Source organism: Lissotriton helveticus, chromosome 3_2, assembly GCF_964261635.1.
Source record: "Lissotriton helveticus chromosome 3_2, aLisHel1.1, whole genome shotgun sequence".
Classification (NCBI taxonomy): Eukaryota; Metazoa; Chordata; class Amphibia; order Caudata; family Salamandridae; genus Lissotriton; species Lissotriton helveticus.
The window spans coordinates 478,812,573-478,825,463 of NC_136062.1; the positions used below are offsets into that span (position 1 = coordinate 478,812,573).

A 12,891-nucleotide genomic window follows, 5' to 3' on the forward strand; every position below is an offset into this window, starting at 1 on the left:
CATCCACCACTGCCAGCGCTTCTACACCATCCACCACTGCCAGCACTACTACACCATCCTCCACTGCCATGCTTTTACACCATCCACCACTGCCAGCTCTTCTACACCATCCACCACTGCAGCGCTTCTACACCATCCTCCACTGCCGTGCTTCTACACCATCCACCACTGCCAGCATTTCTACACCATCCACCACTGCCAGCGCTTCTACACCATCCACCACTGCCGTGCTTCTACACCATCCACCACTGCCAGCGCTTCTACACCATCTTCCACTGCCATGCTTTTACACCATTCACCACTGCCGTGCTTCTACACCATCCACCACTGCCGTGCTTCTACACCATCCACCACTGCCAGCGCTTCTACACCATCCTCCACTGCCAGCGCTTCTACACCATCCACCACTGCCAGCACTTCTACACCATCCTCCACTGCCATGCTTTTACACCATCCACCACTGCCAGCTCTTCTACACCATCCACCACTGCAGCGCTTCTACACCATTCTCCACTGCCAGCGCTTCTACACCATCCTCCACTGCCAGCACTTCTACACCATCCTCCACTGCCAGCGCTTCTACACCATCCTCCACTGCCAGCGCTTCTACACCATCCACCACTGCCAGCGCTTCTACACCATCCACCACTGCCAGCGCTTCTACACCATCCTCCACTGCCGTGCTTCTACACCATCCACCACTGCCAGAGCTTCTACACCATCCACCACTGCCAGCACTTCTACACCATCCACCACTGCCAGCGCTTCTACACCATCCTCCACTGCCAGCGCTTCTACACCATCATCCACTGCCGTGCTTGTACACCATCCACCACTGCCAGAGCTTCTACACCATCCACCACTGCCAGCGCTTCTACACCATTCTCCACTGCCAGCACTTCTACACCATCCTTCACTGCCGTGCTTCTACACCATCCTCCACTGCCATGCTTTTACACCATCCACCACTGCCAGCGCTTCTACACCATCCACCACTGCCAGCGCTTCTACACCATCCACCACTGCCAGCGCTTCTACACCATCCACCACTGCCGTGTTTCTACACCATCCACCACTGCCGTGCTTTTACACCATCCACCACTGCCAGCGCTTCTACACCATCCACCACTGCCGTGCTTCTACACCATCCACCACTGCTAGCGCTTCTACACCATCCTCCACTGCCAGCGCTTCTACACCATCCTCCACTGCCAGCGCTTCTACACCATCCTCCACTGCCAGCGCTTCTACACCATCCTCTACTGCCAGCGCTTCTACACCATCCTCCACTGCCAGCGCTTCTACACCATCCACCACTGCCAGCGCTTCTAAACCATCCACCACTGCCAGCGCTTCTACACCATCCACCACTGCCGTGCTTCTACATCATCCACCACTGCCGTGCTTTTACACCATCCACCACTGCCGTGCTTCTACACCATCCTCCACTCCGAGCATTCATATTCCATCTTCCACTGCCGTGCTTCTACACCATCCTCCACTGCCGTGCTTCTACACTATTCTCCACTCCGAGCATTCATATTCCATCTTCCACTGCCAGCGCTTCTACACCATCCACCACTGCCGTGCTTCTACACCATCCACCACTGCCAGCGCTTCTACACCATCCACCACTGCCAGCACTACTACACCATCCTCCACTGCCATGCTTTTACACCATCCTCCACTGCCATGCTTTTACACCATCCACCACTGCCAGCTCTTCTACACCATCCACCACTGCAGCGCTTCTACACCATCCTCCACTGCCGTGCTTCTACACCATCCACCACTGCCAGCATTTCTACACCATCCACCACTGCCAGCGCTTCTACACCATCCACCACTGCCGTGCTTCTACACCATCCACCACTGCCAGCGCTTCTACACCATCTTCCACTGCCGTGCTTTTACACCATCCACCACTGCCGTGCTTCTACACCATCCTCCACTCCGAGCATTCATATTCCATCTTCCACTGCCGTGCTTCTACACCATCCTCCACTGCCGTGCTTCTACACCATTCTCCACTCCGAGCATTCATATTCCATCTTCCACTGCCAGCGCTTCTACACCATCCACCACTGCCGTGCTTCTACACCATCCACCACTGCCAGCGCTTCTACACCATCCACCACTGCCAGCACTACTACACCATCCTCCACTGCCATGCTTTTACACCATCCTCCACTGCCATGCTTTTACACCATCCACCACTGCCAGCTCTTCTACACCATCCACCACTGCAGCGCTTCTACACCATCCTCCACTGCCGTGCTTCTACACCATCCACCACTGCCAGCATTTCTACACCATCCACCACTGCCAGCGCTTCTACACCATCCACCACTGCCGTGCTTCTACACCATCCACCACTGCCAGCGCTTCTACACCATCTTCCACTGCCATGCTTTTACACCATTCACCACTGCCGTGCTTCTACACCATCCACCACTGCCGTGCTTCTACACCATCCACCACTGCCAGCGCTTCTACACCATCCTCCACTGCCAGCGCTTCTACACCATCCACCACTGCCAGCACTTCTACACCATCCTCCACTGCCATGCTTTTACACCATCCACCACTGCCAGCTCTTCTACACCATCCACCACTGCAGCGCTTCTACACCATTCTCCACTGCCAGCGCTTCTACACCATCCTCCACTGCCAGCACTTCTACACCATCCTCCACTGCCAGCGCTTCTACACCATCCTCCACTGCCAGCGCTTCTACACCATCCACCACTGCCAGCGCTTCTACACCATCCACCACTGCCAGCGCTTCTACACCATCCACCACTGCCAGCGCTTCTACACCATCCTCCACTGCCGTGCTTCTACACCATCCACCACTGCCAGCCCTTGTACACCATCCACCACTGCCAGCGCTTCTACACCATCCTCCACTGCCAGCGCTTCTACACCATCCACCACTGCCAGCGCTTCTACACCATCCACCACTGCTAGCGCTTCTACACCATCCTCCACTGCCGTGCTTCTACACCATCCACCACTGCCAGAGCTTCTACACCATCCACCACTGCCAGCGCTTCTACACCATCCACCACTGCCAGCGCTTCTACACCATCCTCCACTACCAGCGCTTCTACACCATCCTCCACTGCCAGCGCTTCTACACCATCATCCACTGCCGTGCTTGTACACCATCCACCACTGCCAGAGCTTCTACACCATCCACCACTGCCAGCGCTTCTACACCATTCTCCACTGCCAGCACTTCTACACCATCCTTCACTGCCGTGCTTCTACACCATCCTTCACTGCCGTGCTTCTACACCATCCTCCACTGCCGTGCTTCTACACCATCCTCCACTGCCATGCTTTTACACCATCCACCACTGCCAGCGCTTCTACACCATCCACCACTGCCAGCGCTTCTACACCATCCACCACTGCCGTGTTTCTACACCATCCACCACTGCCGTGCTTTTACACCATCCACCGCTGCCAGCGCTTCTACACCATCCACCACTGCCGTGCTTCTACACCATCCACCACTGCCAGCGCTTCTACACCATCCTCCACTGCCAGCGCTTCTACACCATCCACCACTGCCAGCACTTCTACACCATCCTCCACTGCCATGCTTTTACACCATCCACCACAGCCAGCGCTTCTACAACATCCACTACTGCCGTGCTTCTACACCATCCAACACTGCCAGCGCTTTAACACCATCCTCCACTGCCAGCGCTTCTACACCATCCTCCACTGCCAGCGCTTCTACACCATCCTCCACTGCCAGCGCTTCTACACCATCCTCCACTGCCAGCGTTTCTACACCATCCTCCACTGCCAGCGCTTCTACACCATCCTCCACTGCCAGCGCTTCTACACCATCCACCACTGCCAGCGCTTCTACACCATCCTCCACTGCCAGCGCTTCTACACCACCCACCACTGCAGCGCTTCTACACCATCCAACACTGCCAATGCTTCTAAACCATCCTCCATTGCCAGCGCTTCTACACCATCCTCCACTGCCAATGCTTCTAAACCATCCTCCATTGCCAGTGCTTCTACACCATCCTCCACTGCCAGCGCTTCTACACCATCCACCACTGCCAGCGCTTCTAAACCATCCTCCACTGCCAGCGCTTCTACACCATCCACCACTGCCGTGCTTCTACACCATCCACCACTGCTGTGCTTCTACACCATCCACCACTGCCGTGCTTCTACACCATCCACCACTGCCATCGCTTCTACACCATCCACCACTGCCAGTGCTTCTACACCATCCACCACTGCCGTGCTTCTACACCATTCACCACTGCCGTGCTTCTACACCATCCACCACTGCCGTGCTTCTACACCATCCACCACTGCCAGCGCTTCTAAACTATCCACCACTGCCAGCGCTTCTACACCATCCACCACTGCCAGCGCTTCTACACCATCCACCACTGCCAGCCCTTCTACACCATCCACCACTGCAAGCGCTTCTACACCATCCACCACTGCCAGCGCTTCTACACCATCCACCACTGCCAGCGCTTCTAAACCATCCACCACTGCCAGCGCTTCTACACCACCCACCACTGCCAGCACTTCTACACCATCCTCCACTGCCAGCGCTTCTACACCATCCACCACTGCCAGCGCTTCTACACCATCCTCCACTGCCAGTGCTTCTACACCATCCACCACTGCCAGCGCTTCTACACCATCCTCCACTGCCAGCACTTCTACACCATCCTTTACTGCCATGCTTCTACACCATCCACCACTGCCAGTGCTTCTACACCATCCACCACTGCCAGCGCTTCTACACCATCCACCACTGCCATGCTTCTACACCATCCACCACTGCCAGCGCTTCTACACCATCCTCCACTGCCAGCGCTTCTACACCATACACCACTGCTAGCGCTTCTACACCATCCTCCACTGCCAGCGCTTCTACACCATCATCCACTGCCAGCGCTTCTACACCATCCTCCACTGCCAGTGCTTCTACACCATCCACCACTGCCAGCGCTTCTACACCATCCTCCACTGCCAGTGCTTCTACACCATCCACCACTGCCAGCGCTTCTACACCATCCTCCACTGCCAGCACTTCTACACCATCCTTTACTGCCATGCTTCTACACCATCCACCACTGCCAGTGCTTCTACACCATCCACCACTGCCAGCGCTTCTACACCATCCACCACTGCCATGCTTCTACACCATCCACCACTGCCAGCGCTTCTACACCATCCTCCACTGCCAGCGCTTCTACACCATACACCACTGCCACCGCTTCTACACCATACACCACTGCCAGCGCTTCTACACCATCCTCCACTGCCAGTGCTTCTACACCATCATCCACTGCCAGCGCTTCTACACCATCCTCCACTGCCAGCGCTTCTACACCATCCTCCACTGCCAGCGCTTCTACACCATCCTCCACTGCCCGCGCTTCTACACCATCCTCCACTGCCAGCGCTTCTACACCATCCACCACTGCCATGCTTCTACACCACCCACCACTGCCAGCGATTCTACACCACCCAGCACTGCCAACTTTTCTACACCATCCTCGACTGCCAGCGCTTCTAAACCATCCACCACTGCCAGCACTTCTACACCATCCACCGCTGCTAGCGCTTCTACACCATCCACCGCTGCCAGCACTTCTACACCACCCACCACTGCCAGCGCTTCTACACCATCCACCACTGCCAGCGCTTGTACACCATCCTCCACTGCCAGCGCTTCTACACCATCCTCCACTGCCAGCACTTCTACACCATCCTCCACTGCCAGCACTTCTACACCATCCACCACTTCCAGCGCTTCTACACCATCCTCCACTGCCAGCGCTTCTACACCATCCACCACTGCCAGCGCTTCTACACCATCCTCCACTGCCAGCACTTCTACACCATCCACCACTGCCAGCGCTTCTACACCATCCACCACTGCCAGCGCTTCTACACCATCCTCCACTGCCAGCGCTTCTACACCATCCACCACTGCCATGCTTCTACACCATCCTCCACTGCCAGCGCTTCTACACCACCCACCACTGCCTGCGCTTCTACACCATCCTCCACTGCCAGCGCTTCTACACCATCCACCACTGCCATGCTTCTACACCACCCACCACTGCCAGCGCTTCTACACCATACACCACTCCGAGCATTCATACACCATCCTCCGCTGCTGTGGTTCTACACCCCACACTACCAGCACTCATTATCCTGCCTCACTCACATTCAGTTCCTTTACAGACTCTGCCTCCGGGTGGCGCTTGTCCCAGGCAGCGAGAGGGCTCTCTAAACCTGTTTGCTGTCCTTCTGTTTCCCAGCAGCCATCAGTCGGTGCCAGAGAGACTGCGGATCCGGGTGAATCGCATCAGTATGCACGACTACGAGGCCTTGCACTACGACAAGGAGAAGCTGAAGGAGGCCTGTGAGTCTGCAGACCGTGCCCATGCCCCAAACTGTAGCCAAAAGATGCCCTCCGCCAACACAGCGGTGCCACCAGCCTTCCAACCCGACTCTGGGCACATGTTTAGGCCTCTCTGGCCACACAGTGCAAGCTGTCTGATTGCAAAAAGCCTACAGTGAACTTCTAATGGGCCTACAGCCCCCCACACACCCCTATTGCTTACCTTTGCTTGGCTTTGTTTCACTCTCGCTAGCTTCTTATTTGAAGGATTTCTTTCCTCTTATGTTTATTTCTCTTTCGGAGCCTGGCCTCTTTACCATTTTTTTTAATTGACTAACTTCTATCCTTGCAGCGCTCACTTCAGGGAACTGACTTTTTTCTTCTGTTTTGGTTAAGCATTCCATAAGTCTGCACATGATTTCCAGCCCTCTCTCTTAAGTGCTTCTCCTCTGGCAAATACCTGCCCCAGGCTCCATGTTGCTCCCCCTATTGTGTTTCTCTCTCCCCCATCCCTCACGCTCTGTGTGGCTTTCTCCCTCATGTGCTACTCTCTTTCCGGTCCCATGTTTTCTGTGTCTCTCTTACTCGTGTGCTACTATCTCTCCTGCCCCATATGTTTTATTGCTCTCTCCCTCGTGTGCTACTCTCTTTTCCGTCCCATGTGTTCTGTGTCTCTCTTACTCGTGTCAAGCTATCTCTCCCGCTACATGTGCTCTGTGTTGCTCTCTTCCTAGTATGCTGATCTTGCTCGCACCATGTGCTCTGTTGCTCTCTCCCTCTCTCCCTCATGTGCTACTGTCGATAGTATCCCATGCACTGTGTTGCTCTCTTCCTCATGTGCTACTCTCTCTCACCCCATGTGCTCTGTTTCTCTCTCTCCTATGCTGCTCTCTCTCTCCCGCCCCATGTGCTCTGTTGCTCTCTCCCTCATGTGCTACTCTTGATAGTATCCCATGCACTGTGTTGCTCTCTTCCTCATGTGCTACTCTCTCTCGCCCCATGTGCTCTGTTTCTCTCTCCTATGCTGCTCTCTCTCCCGCCCCATGTGCTCTGTTGCTCTCTCCCTCATGTGCTACTCTCTCTCCTGTCCCATGCGCTGTGTTGCTCTCTCCCTCGTGTGCTACTCTCTCTCTCCCGCCCCATGTCCTCTGTTGCTCTCTCCCTCACGTGCTTCTCTCTCTCCTGTCCCATGCACTCTGTGCTGCTCTCTCCCTTGTGTGCTGCTCTCTCTCTTGTGTGCTGCTCTCCCCCAATGCGCTCTGTTGCTCTCTGCCTCACATGCTACTCTCTCTCCTATCCCATGCACTCAGTGTTGCTCTCTCCCTTGTGTGCTACTGTCAGGGACCGTCCGGGACTATGTGTGGAACACAGACAGGGACTTGGGCAAGAACTGGGCACTGGGTAGAAAACTTACACTGGAAGAGGAGTACAGCACTGCCCAAGATCATACATGAAGTCAGAGGAGAAAGAGGGATCCAAAGGGGAAGCCTGTACAAGTGAAGAAGATGACTAAGACTCAGAAAGGAAGGGCACTCACAAGGCAATTTAGCATTCAGACTAACTACACCCAGGACGGACGTGCAAGACATATATATAATACAACATTAACAATAAAGGGGTGTGTGGGGTAAAGCACTCAGGAGCTCCACGCGGGAAGACTGAAGCTCCGTAAGTTTCTTACCCACAATTGCTGTTACAGATACTGACTGCAAATACCCACATGTAGGATATGCATGCAAAGGCAGGGTCTGTGGAGCTTATACCTATGGTGATGTTATAAATGTAACTCAAAGACAATACTCACAGTGAACAAGAAACACCACCTAGGTAGTCAGCTGAGCCCACGGATCCTGGCGATCGAACAGGAACGCGCAAGGCAGTAACAGCAAAGGAGGTAGAACTAAACACAAGCACAATAGACAAGGAGCTAGCAAGGAGGAGTGCTTAACAGGAAAGGAAGGAAATGACAGGGCACACTTGGCAGAAAGCAGGTAAACATTCAAGGTGACAGAAGCAAGACATCACAATAGAAATACAGCAAATTAGAACTGTAAGGAAATGGGAAGAAAGGCAGAGAGTGGAAATGGATATACAGAAGGGGAGGCTCGAAGGGTACACTAGAACAGTGCAGGTTCAGGAATCAAGGAAACAAAGTAGCAGAGAAGGCAGTGCTGGGGCAGGAACAAGAAGTGAGCTAAGGCTTAGGAGTCAAGGCAGCACTGCAGACAGTGCTGGTTCGGGAACAGGGAATTACCAAAGCTTCAGGAGTCAAGGTAGCACTGCAGGCAGCGCTAGTTCAGGCACAAGGAGTAGCTACAGCTCAGGAACCCAGGAGACAAGGTAGCACTGTAAACCGTGCTAATTCAGGAGAAGGGAAACTGCTGCAGTTCAGGAACAATGAATACTAAGGCTCAGGGGTCAGGGTAGCACTGCAGGCAGTGCTAATTCAGGAACAAGGAAAACAGCAGCAGGACAGGAACAAGGCAAAACTAATGCTCAGGAAACACTGGGAACAAGAACAGCAATAGCTCAGGAGCACTGGAAACAAGGATCGGTCTCACCGGTAAACAGATACAATGACCTACCTTGGCCTGAAGGGAGCTGGAGCTTAAAAGAGCCCACAGTAATCACATGCATCAGGTGTGAGCAGGCTAGCAGCAGCCAGCCACAGGTGAGCTGAATTCCTCCACCCATCCTTGGCCTGAAGGGTTGGAGACAAAGCAGTGAACGGGGAATTCTGGGAAATGGAGTTTCAGGCATGAGAAGGCTGGCTTCATGTATAAGCAGGCTGGCTTTCACAAAACCCAGCATGGATTGGGAATGGATGTCAGTTATCTATAAGTGTCCAAATGGCTGGAAGTCAGGATATGCACGCAGGGGAGGGTCTGGAAGCATATTAGAAGACTGGAAAGTCCCACTATGTGGCCCCTTGGTGGTGGGCACGAGAACACAGGGATCATATTGTGACAGCTACTCTCTCTCTCTCTCCCGCCCCATGCGCTCTGTTTCTCTCTCCCTCATGTGCTACTCTCTCTACTGTCCCGTGCACTCTGTTGCTCTCTTCCTTATGTGCTACTCTCTCTCCTGTCCCATGCGCTCCGTGTTGCTCTGTCCCTCGTGCTGCTCTCTCTCCCGCCCCATTTGCTCTGTTGCTCTCTCCCTCGTGTGCTACTCGCTCCCTTGGGTGCCTCTCTCTCCCCGTCCCATGCTCTCTGTGTTGTTCTTACCATTATGTACACCCCCGTGCTCTGTCCCTTGTGTGCTGCTTATACCCCCTCCGATGAGCTTGGGGTCATTTAGCAGCCCTGGGAGGGGGTGGACATGGGTAAGCTAGATGCCATCGTCCCCATGATGTAGGAGTCTGGTGGGGTTCCATAGTTCACACGACCCCACCCTCTTTGCTATGACTTGATAAGGGCGGGTGGGATGGTTGGTTGGGGTGTGACTGTATTTCATCTGCGGCTCTCTGGTTTCAGCCGTCCCCCTGGGGATCATCGTGGTGCCGGGGGAGAGTGACCTGGATGTGTGCCGGACCCACATCGAGCGGCTGCAAGAGGTGAGTACCTGTGCTGAGCCATGTACTACAGGGGGGGTCTGCAACTTATTTCAGGATGAGTCGCCCCCTGGCAACCATTCTCCATTAGTTCTAGACTGATCCCTAAATTTCTCTCTATCTGCCTCTCACCCATCGTTGCTCTCCTATGCAAATATGTTGAAATGTTGTATGTGGGGGTTGAGTTTGACTGTAGGTGGGTACTCACAATAACTCTTCAAGGGTGTAGGCATGAGCCTAATGATGAATGCTTTTCATCTTCTCTCCCTTTTAGTAAACTCACTCACTGATTACGCTTAGGGACTCGTAAATTCAATTCTGGGGGTGTCTGCTCATAAAACGCTTCATGTGTGAAAACTATTCCCAAACGTCCCCTCTGTGTGTACACAGAGGCCAGCTCCACTATTTGCTGCTTGAAACCTATTCTACCCTCCTCAGTGCCACAAAGAGCCATAGATGACTGCCAAGAGGCTTCCTTCCCTCATACTATGGTTCATTAAAGTACTGTTCAGGGTATCATTGTCTGTCACATGAAATGACTGAAAAAACCTTGTTTAGATCAGTACACGTCTCACCTCTAGTTCAAATTGAGTGATATTTGTCATTTCCCTTTCCAGAGACTTGATTTAAGTCATGAATAGTACATAGGAATGTGTAGTTTGGTGAAACAGCTGAAATGAAAATATGGATTGGTCATTTTAATTGTACTCTGCATTTGCTTTGCATTGTGGTCATAGTGTCCTGATGAAAGCTCAAATTCTCAGCAAAGAGGTTGAAACATGTTGACTTCTTTTATTTTTGTAGTTATTAAAAGCTTCAGCTCCATACAGTTCTTTGTCTCTAGTAACTCCTATTTTCAATCAGACAGGCTCTTGTAAAAACCTGATAAAGATCTCAGATTGTAAGCAGATGACACTGTCCTGATGCATACACAGGCCTATCACGTGATCAGCAGCTTCTGGGTCTACACTGCTCATTAGAGAAGGATTCTCACCTTCATCCCATCCGCCGGGCAGGGTTCTCTGGACAGTGGTAATAGCCTCAGACTGTGCCATGGTGGAGTGAACAAGTCACATCAGAGTGCAGTAACTTTCATGGGGTGGGCACTCGGGGTGGAGGGCTCTGCAGTTTGAGGGGCACTGTATGTGGACGTTTGTACTGTATGTGGCGGGGGGGACACTGGGTGGAGGGCTCTGCAGTGCACGTGGAGCGGCGCACACTGGGCGGAGGAGTGCAGTGTCTGTGGCACTGCAGCTGGGTGGATGGGGGCCCAGTCTGGGTGGATGGCTCTCCAGTGTCTGTGGGGGACTGGCATGAATAGATGTATTGTGCATGTGGAGAGGTGGGCACCCTGGGTGGCTGTCTCTGCAGTGCCTGTGGGTATGGATGTGCTTAGGGCATTGCATGTGCATGGATGTTGAATGTGGGACCACTGCAGGTTTCATTGCAGCTGGATGGATGTTTGGCAGTGGTCACTGGGCGGTTGCCTCTGCAGTGTCTGTGGTGGCACTGCAGATGGATGGATGGGTGGCTTTGCGTTGCCTCTGCAGTGTCTGTGGTGGCACTGCGGATGGATGGATGGGTGGCTTTGCTACGCGTTGCTGGTTGCCTCTGCAGTGTCTGTGGTGGCACTGCGGATGGATGGATGGGTGGCTTTGCTACGCGTTGCTGGTTGCCTCTGCAGTGTCTGTGGTGGCACTGCGGATGGATGGATGGGTGGCTTTGCTACGCGTTGCTGGTTGCCTCTGCAGTGTCTGTGGTGGCACTGCGGATGGATGGATGGGTGGCTTTGCTACGCGTTGCTGGTTGCCTCTGCAGTGTCTGCGGTGGCACTGCGGATGGATGGATGGGTGGCTTTGCTACGCGTTGCTGGTTGCCTCTGCAGTGTCTGCGGTGGCACTGCGGATGGATGGATGGGTGGCTTTGCTACGCGTTGCTGGTTGCCTCTGCAGTGTCTGCGGTGGCACTGCGGATGGATGGATGGGTGGCTTTGCTACGCGTTGCTGGTTGCCTCTGCAGTGTCTGTGGTGGCACTGCGGATGGATGGATGGGTGGCTTTGCTACGCGTTGCTGGTTGCCTCTGCAGTGTCTGTGGTGGCACTGCGGATGGATGGATGGATGGGTGGCTTTGCTACGCGTTGCTGGTTGCCTCTGCAGTGTCTGTGGTGGCACTGCGGATGGATGGATGGATGGGTGGCTTTGCTACGCGTTGCTGGTTGCCTCTGCAGTGTCTGTGGTGGCACTGCGGATGGATGGATGGGTGGCTTTGCTACGCGTTGCTGGTTGCCTCTGCAGTGTCTGTGGTGGCACTGCGGATGGATGGATGGGTGGCTTTGCTACGCGTTGCTGATTGCCTCTGCAGTGTCTGTGGTGGCACTGCGGATGGATGGATGGATGGGTGGCTTTGCTACGCGTTGCTGATTGCCTCTGCAGTGTCTGTGGTGGCACTATAGATGGGTGGCTTTGCTACGCGTTGCTGGATAGCTCCGCAGTATATGAATCCGAAGGCACTGCAGCTGTTTGGATTTTCTGCTTCTCAAATGGTTTTCAGGTAGACCACCCCTGGCACTACTTATGCAACACCCAACCAGTCCTGGGACAGGAGCACCTCGGGGAAGTGATGTGGAGGAGGGGAGAGAGTTAAAATGTCTCACGCTGCACATCCGATCCAGAGGGCACGCGACTGGGCTCTGTCTGAGCCACTGTGACATCAGAGGCTGGCAGAGCCCACCCCTAGCCATGCCAGGCTCACCCTCACCCACCCACCATCCTCTCTCAGTGCTGGTCTGTGGGAGATCCTGTCCCTTTGGCATGGTCCCCGACGTGTTCTTTTCTACTGGACTGCTGGGACTTTGAGAAATGAGGCATCACTTTTTGGTGCATCTGTTTCCCGTAAAACATGAAAAGAAATGTCCACACTCATTAGATG

The 12,891-nt window shown here is 54.0% G+C and overlaps 1 protein-coding gene across 12 annotated transcripts in view; it reads left to right on the plus strand.

The window, feature by feature from the left end:
- The window catches only part of DGKZ (diacylglycerol kinase zeta), an 818,573-nt gene that overhangs the window by 665,774 nt on the left and 139,908 nt on the right, over positions 1–12,891 (plus strand). For all 12 annotated transcript variants that reach the window (XM_078684405.1, XM_078684404.1, XM_078684403.1 and 9 more), the window contains 2 exons: positions 6,327–6,430; positions 9,886–9,965. In XM_078684405.1, coding sequence (XP_078540531.1) covers positions 6,327–6,430; positions 9,886–9,965 — 184 coding nt within the window. The remainder of the gene's footprint in view (positions 1–6,326; positions 6,431–9,885; positions 9,966–12,891) is intronic.